We start from the raw sequence: 10,799 nt of genomic DNA, 5'->3' as shown, positions 1-10,799 counted from the left end.
CATTAAAGCCCAGAATCAGTGTTCCCGCACCCCACACTCCAAGAGACAAAATCCTTCAGCGCAGGATTCTCGTGGAGCCCCCCAGCAGACACTCCACGCACGCCTCCTGCTTCCCGCCCCCCACGCCCGGTCCCACTGCTAGTCTTTCCGGAAACCAGGGTGTATGTGCCTCACTCCATACCAGGTCCCCAGTGCCCGGCACGTGCCTCCCGAGAAGTGGGGCGCGACGCTGACGGGTCTCTCGTGAGCTGTCACTTAATCCGGTGACAGTCCAGTGCTGGGGCAGCCCACTCCAACCACTCTGCCCTCCTGTGCCCTTCCTACTCTCCCTGATGACGTGCCTGAGTTTGCCAGGCACTTCATTCACTTGGTCTCACGTGATTATATGCGAGAAAAGGTATCCTACTCGCTTTACAGATTGGGTAAGTGAGGAACAGAGAGGTTAGGGAATCTGCCTGAGGAGTTGGGGCTGTTAGCGGCGGCGGATCCTGGGAGCGAGTGCTCGAAGCTGCTTTGCGAATGTCACAGCCCTCTGTGATGGGTGAGGTCCACTCCAGTCAAACGCCTTAAAGGATGTCTACCACCTGCCAGGCAGTGACTGGGCTGCAGCAGTGGACAAAATGCATGTCCCTTCCTGAAGGGTTTACAAGTAAAGCTTAGCTCATTCCAGCTCTAAAGGTGAGGGGCTAAAAATCGAAACACGTAAAGAAAGAAGAAAATGAGAATGGATACAAAGGGCTGGTACGTAAGGTTCAGGACTTAGAATTGTAGGCAGGAGTAAAGAGAGCTGATGGAGGAAACAAGGAAGGTCATTGCAGGTTGGAACTGAGTGAAAGTACAAGTCCATGTGTCTGTATTAGTCTGTGAATGGGATGTTACGCCATTTGGCTAAAGACACTAATTATATGGGATTTAGGTAAAAGTCTATTACAATAAGGGATCCTGAACAACTAAGTTTATTTGTTACTGCTGTTGATGAGGTTCCAGAACGTTCTTTGAAATTAACCTAAAAGCTAAGCATACTCTGACCCCTGCCTCTAAATACTATTTGAGCCTTGTTCTTTTCCTAACGATAGGATAGAGGAAACAAGCTACCTCTTGTTTCAAACAAGTTGCCTCTTCAACATTTATTCCAATTGTCCCTTAAATCATCTCACCCATCCCTAAACTCGAATATTCCATCTTATTTAGGGGGATGATATACAAAAGCTTAATACTGACTGCCTTAGTGCCGGGGAGGAGTTTGGGGGTGGGAAGGAGCCTTTCCCTTTTGGTAATGTTTGAAGTTTTAATCATGTGTGTGTGTTTTTCAATGTTTAATAAAAACTAATTTGAACTCACTAACCATCCACTAAAACCAAAGCCCACTACCCCCCAGAATATCCAAACTCTGATCCATGCATGTTACATCAGGTTTTCCCCTTTACAGTGTTTTTCAAGTATGTTGTCCCAAGAACCACCTGCAATAAAATCACCTGGGATGCCTTTTTCTGCAAAGTGGATCCCTGGGCCCGACTCCCAAAGATTCTGTTTCCGTCCGAGAGAAACCAGGACTCTACTTTCTTGTTTCCCTGATTCTTAAGTACAGGAAAGTGTGTCAGTTACATCGTTTCCCTTTTTCACCGGTTCATGAGTTAAGCTTTAGCTGTTTGAGCTTTATCTAACCGAGGTTAACACTTCCAGCAACAAAGAGCCTTGGGGAAAAATTCCATGAACTGAGAGATTTGGGCTGCTCTGTGGACAGTGCAGACAGACAGACTTCTGCCATTTTTCTTCAATATTCTAAAACTATTAGATCTGAGGGAAGTGGGTTGTTTCAAGCCTAAACCTGTAGCTAGGCCCCAAAGAGAAATGATCTTGCTTTCATGTATATGACAAAGGGCCTGGGGAAGGGAAAGTTTCTAAGGATTCATGGGAGGACCTAGAGGATCCTGTATGTTAATTTAACAAAATAGCAACTTCTTTAGCTTTTAATGGCCAAGCAAATACCCAAAGTTTAGGTCAAAATGACAGACAAAGGAGATTTGTCGAGATGGGAAGGGAAAGAAGAAAGGGTACCAGTGGAGGAAGAAGAATCACTGAGAGAGACAAATACTACATGATGTTACTTATATGTGGAATCTTAAAAAATGATGCAAATGAACTTATTTGCAAAACATAAACAGACTCACAGACACAGAAAACAAATTTATGGTTTACCAAAGGGGAAGGGCTAAATTAGGAGTTTGGGATTCACAGATACACACTACTATATATAAAACAGATACACAACAAAGACCTAATGTATAGCACAGGGAACTATATTCAATATCTTGCAATAATGGAAAAGAATCTGAAAAAATATATACCTATATATGTATAGCTGCGTCACTCTCCTGTGCCCCTGAGACTAACACAACACTGTAAATCAGCTGCACTTCAATTAAAAAAAGAAAAAAAATCACGGACTCTTATGATTGTTTAATAGAACAGAATAAAAGAATAATTGTACCAGCGATAAGTCTATTATGCCATTTATTGATGATGGAGTCACACTGGGAAACAATCACAACAAAAGAACCATCTTGAATAGAATGGTTTTCCAAGTGAAACATTCCTTTGAAACATAACATGTAAGAGACTCAAATATGTCATCAGGGAAGCCCTTGGTTTATATGTAGACATCTCAGCTGCGACTGTCCCAAGTTCCACTCCACAGCACATTCAGGAATTTGTGTGTGTGTGTGTGTGTGTGTGTGTGTGTGTGTGTGTGTGTGTGTAATACCTGTATCTCGGAATGAGGAACCATATTTTTGCCAGGCTTCTTGGAATAGACGTGCTCACGTTGAGATGCAGGAAAGAAAAGAGTTATTTTTGGTCAATGGGTGAGCACTTATCCTTAGCTATCAACGAACGTGATTTTAACAGTTTAGCTTCTGAATATAGAATGGTCTGTTCAGTACCATGTCTTTTCGGTAACATTTCTTTCTGGTCCTTGGTGGTGCCTTAATTTCTTCCCTCTGATTTTCAGGAAAAGACAGAGGTAAAGGTGAAACTGGCGTAGGAGACTTTGGTGGCAGACATCTGGTTGAGACCATTTTAACCAGCACCCCAGTTGTCTCGGCAGAAGCAGGCTTGGCTGAGAGTTCTCGGCATGGGTTTAAAATGGAGACCTTGGGGTTCTTAAAGTCGTCGTAAGCTGCAGTCACCTGTTTTGTGGTGGGTGAGGTTTTCAGAGCTGGTCTAGAATTCCACTTGTATTTCCCAGCACAGCTGCAATTCCACTTGAGAGCATTGTATTCAAGCTTGCAAGAACCAGAATTGGTTTTCCTTTCCTCATGACTTTTCTCTACACAAGTTGTCTGAAGGCCCACATGTTGGAAGGTTTGGACTGTCTCATTCTGGGTACAGCTTTGGAGGAAGAGGGTCGTTCGGTGGCTAAGGGAGCACAGAAGGAAGTCTGCAGTCTCGGCCGTTCTCTTTGAATAGTCATGCGCTGCAATCTCTCTAAGTCCAGTAAACGAGCTACCAAATGCTCCAGAGAGCTGTCTAGAGGCTCCACTGTCATTTTCCAATTTTCAGATTTTGAGATGGCTAATTTGTGCCACTCCAGGGTATTGAAAGGAGGGGGAAGAAAATCAGGATATGGAAATATTTCACTTGGTTCTTCTGTGAAAGAGTCTTCAACATTTTCTATTGTTTCTGGCTTTAGGTTCAGGTCCATCTTTTTAAAATAGCTGAGTAAAGTATCGTTTGCTTTTTCATTTTCTGATAAATCACTTTCATCTGTTAAATTTTCTTCCACACCTGCTGTCTCCATACTTCAGATTCCAATTTGGTGCAGTTAAAAGTTCCCACTGTTGTTTCCTAGAGTTGAGCATAAATTAATATGAAGCTCATTTCTGTCCTTAAAAAAGTCTCCATCAGCATAAGGCCAGCAGTGCCTTAATGGCGCCTGCAGGGCAGGGTAGGAGCCAGCTGGCTTGTCCACTGAAGCACTCGTTAGTGAGTGGTTCACAGCGAAGAGCCTTATGCGATTACTGGTCACGTTACAGCCAGTTTCCACTGAAGATTTTTTGAAATCCCTTAAAAAAAGGTTTATTTAATGAATGGCTGGTTGCCTAGAATTAAAATGCTATTAAAATGCTAATGAATAAGAAACCTTATCGAAGACTAGCTAATGTTTGGTTCCCAATGGCATATGTGTATCTATCTGTAACAGAAACATGTTAATTTTCAAATGTGCTCTAGTTATATACAGCTATATACATTTTTTAAAGTACAGATTAAAACAGTAACTGGGCATCCCTTTGTACATGCACAGGTGACTAGATCATTATACCTACAAATGGCTAACTGGCTATGAATGGCCACTAGGCTGAAAGTGTCTAATTATAGCTATTTGCCTATGATATATTGTACGTTCAACTATGATGCCTGAAAAGGAGGCTATCCAATTCAAATTGAAATTACAGTGAAATGTTTATTTACCCAGAATTAGATAAAAGGAAACACAAGGAACGTAGTTAGGTTACTTAAGAAGGGCTTCTACTGTAGCCACTGTGGCTTTTTAAAAATTATTCTAACAAAAAAGGAAGCAAAACAATGTCTATCAAACAAAAATTACCCCAGATATAGTCTATTGTAATTTTCATCTGATTGTGCTCTTTTATTTTAGGACTAATACTTCTAGGTATTATATTCAAATGAAAACTGCAGAAAAGCCAGGCCACAGAATACTGAGTTTACAGTTAGTATTTGTTTAAAGCTTACTAGAAATACTGCCATGGAAAGATCTGATGCGTTAATTGACATATTTATAGCCCCATTATCTTCCTGCTGCTTTTAAAGCCAATTTACACTAAAGACAACAAAGCAGTCTTGAAGGATTTTGAAAAGTACAGAAAATAATAAAAATTTATTTTTTTAGCTAATAAATACTACAGCTTTACTGACTTGCCTCTGAAAAACCACAGGAAAATCACCTTAAATCTATAATTGATAACAGACACAATCCATGTAGTACCGTTAAAAAAAAAAAAAAGCAAAAAAACACAAAAAAACAAAAACAAACAAACAAAAAAGCATGGAATCTGGATGTGGAAGACCTAAGCTTGAACCCCTTTGCCACCAAGAGCAAAATGGAAATTATAATACCCACCCTGGAGGTGGTCTAAGAAGCAGACAATTATATGAATGTACTTTGCAAATTGTTAAACACTAAATGAAAGCTATGGTGACTTTTATTCTCTTTCCTTGTTGACAGCATATTGAGGAGAAACATCTCAGTAGTAAAATGTCTCACGGACCCCAATCTTCCAACTCTGCACCATCACCAGGCCTCCCCAGTATCAATCACGAACACCCACCAAATGCGTGATTCTGTTTAGTCCTCACAACAGCCCCATGAGGTCGGCAGTTTCATTCTCTACCTTTGACAGATGAGGGAACTGAGGCCCAGACTGGCTGAGGTCACACAACCCGTAAGTGGTGGAGCTGGGATTAAACCCCGGCATTGGGTCCCACGTTCACGTCTCCAACCACTGCGCTCTGCCGACTCATTTACGTCCTCTCACGTCACTTGACCTCTTCCTTTGAGTTCCTTCTCTTAAAGCAGGCTTCCTCCCCCCATCACCACCCGCATCCCCAGGACACGAGTCACTACAATCCCCTTCACGCCTCTTGGTTCTCCCCTCAATGTTAGCGCTAGGTGAGCTGTGTCCCGAGCCGCACAGGGGAGAATCCTCAGCCGAAGAGACAGCGGCTGTCAAGGGAACCACACAGCTGTTAAAACTGTGTTGACAAAAGAGAGGAACGCAACTCAGCATCCCCATTAAATAATACACTATGTAAAAGCAACACCCAGCGTGCTCGATACATGTTAATTTCGGCGGTGCTCGATACACGTTAATTTCCCAATAACAGTAACCTGCGTTTTGAAGGCGGCTTCTAGCTGGTTCTCACGCACACCAAAGTTTAAGAAGCAAAAAGTAAGAATTCAAATCCCAGGAAGGGACTGAAGCAGGGAAGGGGGTGTGAGAGCGTGAACCAAGCCTTCACATTCTGGTTCAACCATCTGGTACCTGTCACCTGCTTCCATGTCCTCACCCGTAAAACAGGGACAATGACAACAGTACTCTCCTTGCAGGTCTCTCCTGAGGGTTAAATGAGTTAATACGCGTAGGGGATGACAATCATTCCTGGCACGTGAATTATTACTTTCCTATCATGGTTCCTTTTCACTCGAATGGGAAGTCCAAACTCTGTCCATCTAGACCCTCCTGGTAAAGGCCCAGTCACCTCTTCACTACACACTGTGCTGTCTGCCAGCCACGTCCTATTTTAGGGCGCGTCGCTATAATTTCCCACCACTTGCACACAATACATTTTTCTTCTGGTTGTTGTTTTGGCCTCGTACTTCAGCTGAGCAGTTATAACTCATCTGTATTTAGATTATTTCAGTAATTTAGGGGTTTCAAACATAAATATTCTCTCACCTGTTCTCCGTGGCACTTCCTTTGTTGAGAGGATAACTCCATAACTGGAATATCCCTCGTTTACTATTCTAAGAACAGGAAAACCATGGACAACATTTTAGTCAGTAACTGCATGCCTTTTTAAAAAATATAATACTTTCAGAGTGTGATGAATAAAACCCCACCTGTGTTCTTTTGGGAGCATGCTCTGACAAAGTAAGTTCCAGCATGAGTTGCTCTACTGGAATTTCCAAATGGTTCTATAAAGCAGCAGAAGACTCTTAAACACATGACATCTCTGTTCCCGACTCTTGTTCTAAGAATGTATAGTTCTTGTTCTAACCAAGCAATATATAGTAAAGTCCTATAATACTCCCTCATATCCATATAAATGGTTTTTACTGATCTCAGTAGGAATTAGTATGTTTATAAACATCAACTAAACAGTGTTAACTAATAAGCTTTGACTATCATTGAGATTGTCTTTATTAAGTTAACTGTTTTATTTTTGATCAAAATAAGTAAATGAAAGATTGTTTTCACTATTTCAAAACAAAGTATAACCATTTCAGCTGCTTTAAGATATCTTAAGGGCTGAGACCACTTCCCTTTTGGCAGTAACTGGAAAGCATTATCTTCGCTACAATGTTAATTTCCATTTATAACACTGTTATGTTGAAAAAAAGTAATATAGTAAGATATTTAATGACCAATTTGCAGCCTTGTAAAATAGTAAATAAAGGCTTTGACTTGTTTGAAGGACTCTATAGAAATAAAATTTAAAAGTTTAACTTTGAGGAAAGAAATTTTCTTTAAGGAGCACACATTGTAATGTTAAAATAATGTTTTGTGAATTACTTAAAACCAAATATCTATCCTTACCTTGTTAATTTTGTCTGAAAGAATGTGTATGAAAAAAAAGACAATTCATAGGTACACAAAACTGGTGATATTCAAAACAAGCCCCCTTTAATATGAGTGGTTGTTCATATTAATAAATTAGAATATAAATTCTCATATATTTATAAGTATAAATAGACACATTGAGGATTTCTTACCACCTGTGGCACCATCCCTTCCAGGTGGGAGGTTTTTATTTTCAGAAACGGGTAATTCTGTATCCAAATTCCAGTGAGATAAGTTCTAAAACAATATTTGTTTTAGGATAAACTTAATGTAAGAAAATTTTAAAAGCTCAAATACATAATTTTACAAGTCCCTTGGTTAAAATATAACAAAAGGCACAAAGTTCCATGACTGGCCCCCTCCCTCCTATAAAGGACACTCAGCATTTGTGAGGAGTGGGCAATGTTCTCATCAAACTATCATCAGCTGGATAACACCTCTTTGGAAATGAAAGGCTTTTATAAGAATTTATGATTTCATTCACATTTTGTTAAAATAATGGCACACAAGTTTTCAAAACTTGTGATTTAAAAAATATGATAAAATGTCCAGTTCACAATGGCACAGTCACCAGATTTTATATATCTGAGTACCAGATCTGAAAGAGTATAAAAATCTTTCCATCAACCAAACAAAATTCTCACATACTCAACACTGACCAGCCCACCTCTCATTCTAGACTCCAGATGCTGAGAAACACTTAGGAAATATTTTTTAAGGCAAAAAATGAATAAGAATAGGTACAATATCTATTGAGGATTTATGTTCCAGATACTGTGCTGAGTCGTATGTGGGAAAAGCGTGGGGTGTGTGCAGGAGAGGGATGTGATCATTTATCCTGGAAAAGGAAAGTGAAGAGGTGAGCAGTTAATTTTAAAAAGTGATATTTGAGGGATGAACTCAGTTTTTTTTTTCTTTAATCTCAAATGAGAAAATCCTTTGCAAACCAAACTCCAAGCAGGTAGTACTAGGTATTATCTCTGCACTAAGGAGAAACAGGGACAAATAAGCTTAAGTACAGGATGAGGATTTAACTGATCCACAGGGAAGTTATCTCTCGACAGGAAGGAGAGTTGAACATTGGAATGTGGGCTGCAGATTATCTTTCTCTGGAGGTTTTCATGAAAAATAAAATTAATAAAATTCTCTGCTCTCTGAGATAACATGCATTGGATCTAGTCTCTGCATGAGAATCACCAAGGGAGCTCTTTTAAAAATAATAGTTGAAGAAAATGGCACAGATTCTGATTCAGTAAGATGAGGCCAGATATTTGTTTGTTTTTGTTTTTGTTTTTTTTTGCCGTACGCGGGCCTCTCACTGTTGTGGCCTCTCCCGTTGCTGAGCACAGGCTCCGGACGCGCAGACCCAGCGGCCATGGCTCACGGGCCCAGCCGCTCCGCGGCATGTGGGATCTTCCCGGACCGGGGCACGAACCCGTGTCCCCTGCATCGGCAGGCGGACTCTCAACCACTGTGCCACCAGGGAAGCCCCAGATATTTGCATTTTTAAAACCTCCTGACAGATTCTCAAGCTTCTCTCAGCTCTGTAATCCTGGTTCCCTAAGGTACAAAATAACCTGTGAGAGAAATAGCCTTACCTTAACATGATAAAGGGAAGGTGATGAAAACCATGCTTGTTGAGGTCATAGAATAAAAGTAACCAAATTCGTCAGCCAGTAAGGAAGGCTGTCAGTAGCCCATGAAGTCAGCCAGACTGCAAACTGCCTACAGGGTGGGCATTGGTTCTATTATTTGATATCCACCTGCCTTACCAATATTTTTCACAAAACACGTGTGAGAAAATTTAAAAGGTGAGCACTGCCCGACGGTTCAAGGTGGCATGTTTCACCAAGTCCAACTGCAATTACAAATGCTTGGAGGACTTCCCTGGTGGTGCAGTGGTTAAGAATCCACCTGCCAATGCAGGGGACACGGGTTCGAGCCCTGGGCCGGGAGGATCCCACATGCCACGGAGCAACTAAGCCCATGTGCCACAACTACTGAACCCGTATGCCACAACCACTGAGCCTGTGTGCCACAACTACTAAAGCCTGAGCGCCTAGAGCCCGTGCTCCGCAACAAGAGAAGCCACCACAATGAGAAGCCCGTGCACCGCAACGAACAGCAGCCCCCGCTCGCCATAACTAGAGAAAGCCCGCGCGCAGCAACGAAGACCCAACGCAGCCAAAAATAAATAAATAAATAAATAAATAAATAATTTAAAAAAAGAGAAATGTTTGGAGATGTACAAAGAAGCTGGTTAGCTCTTCCTTTGTTATAAGACATAAAAATTTTCAGGGAACTCTACTCAACACTCAGTAATATAAATGGGAAAAGAATTTGAAAAATAGATGTTTATGTATAACTGAATCACTTTGCTGAAACTAACCTGAAACGAACACATTGTTAACCAACTATACTCCAATATAGGATAAAAATTTAAAATAAAAAAAAAAAGAAAAATTTCCATTCCGTATCCCCTCACGCTGTTTCCCGGGCAGCTGCCGTACCTCTCGGGAGACGGACACGCGCAGACTGGGGCCGCTGTCCTCACCGTCCCGTTTCTCTGTTTCCTCACAATCCTGCACAGGTGTGGGACAGGCACGCTGAGGGTACGGCACGAGGCTGATTTCAAAGAGCGCGTGAACTTGGGCTCCGCATCCAAAGGAGCTCAGGAGAAAGCTTAGAACGCGGGAGAGAGGGCCTGTGGGGTGAGGCGGGGTAGCAACGGGAAATTAACTGGAAGCCAGAGGCAATCAGACAAAAACGGGGGGCACAGAAAAAGCAAGGTGGAAGGTCTAAATGACAGAAGAGTAGGAAGTGAAGGTCTGAAGTGAGAAAGGTGATATTTTCAGGACGATAAAACACAAATTAGAAAAAGTATGGTGAATTATCTGGAATTAAAACACAGGGTCATGAACTCTGCTTTTAATGATTTAAGCCAGGTGCTGCGTTTGAAAGCAGGATTAACCTTACTCACGGGCACAGCCGACACTCCCACATGCCTCAGAGGTACCAAAAGGCCCGCTCCAGTTTAAGGCATAAGTCTCCGAGAACTACAGTGTCATAAAACAAGTGAAGCAATCTTTAAGGCGTTGCTTAAACGGATTAAGGCATTGCTTAGGGCATGGGTATCTGCAAAAAACCACAAACTGAAGCCACTGCAGTACTCAGTGTCTTTCCTAGTCGTTTACAACTGTTCGTCCCCTAGAGGAAGGGTGGGTCCTGAAGACGCAGAGAACACAGCTCACGGATGCTCTGCATCAGTAAGAACCGATCCACCTGCGACGCGCCCCGGCGGAAGGACCGGGAGGGAGGCGCGCGCGGGCGCTGGGGATGCGGCGCCGCGGGGTGTGCGGGGTGTGTGCGCGGCCCGGCCTCTGTGACGGGGACCCGGGGCGGGGCCGGGGGGGTGGGCGTCCGGCAGGTGCGGGCCGG

The 10,799-nt window shown here is 42.3% G+C and overlaps 1 protein-coding gene across 1 annotated transcript in view; it reads right to left on the bottom strand.

The window, feature by feature from the left end:
• Nucleotides 1–2,847: 2,847 nt before the first annotated feature.
• The window catches only part of FAM217A (family with sequence similarity 217 member A), a 9,294-nt gene continuing 1,342 nt past the window's right edge, over nt 2,848–10,799 (bottom strand). The window contains 10 exon segments of the mRNA XM_007452104.1: nt 2,848–2,901; nt 2,904–3,364; nt 3,367–3,787; nt 3,789–3,829; nt 3,832–4,064; nt 6,477–6,544; nt 6,641–6,715; nt 7,338–7,351; nt 7,514–7,598; nt 9,872–9,943. Coding sequence (XP_007452166.1) covers nt 2,848–2,901; nt 2,904–3,364; nt 3,367–3,787; nt 3,789–3,829; nt 3,832–4,064; nt 6,477–6,544; nt 6,641–6,715; nt 7,338–7,351; nt 7,514–7,598; nt 9,872–9,943 — 1,524 coding nt within the window.

This window comes from Lipotes vexillifer, unplaced genomic scaffold (assembly GCF_000442215.2).
Source record: "Lipotes vexillifer unplaced genomic scaffold, Lipotes_vexillifer_v1.1 scaffold1162, whole genome shotgun sequence".
Taxonomy (NCBI): domain Eukaryota; kingdom Metazoa; phylum Chordata; class Mammalia; order Artiodactyla; family Lipotidae; genus Lipotes; species Lipotes vexillifer.
This window is presented reverse-complemented; position numbering and strand designations above follow the sequence as displayed.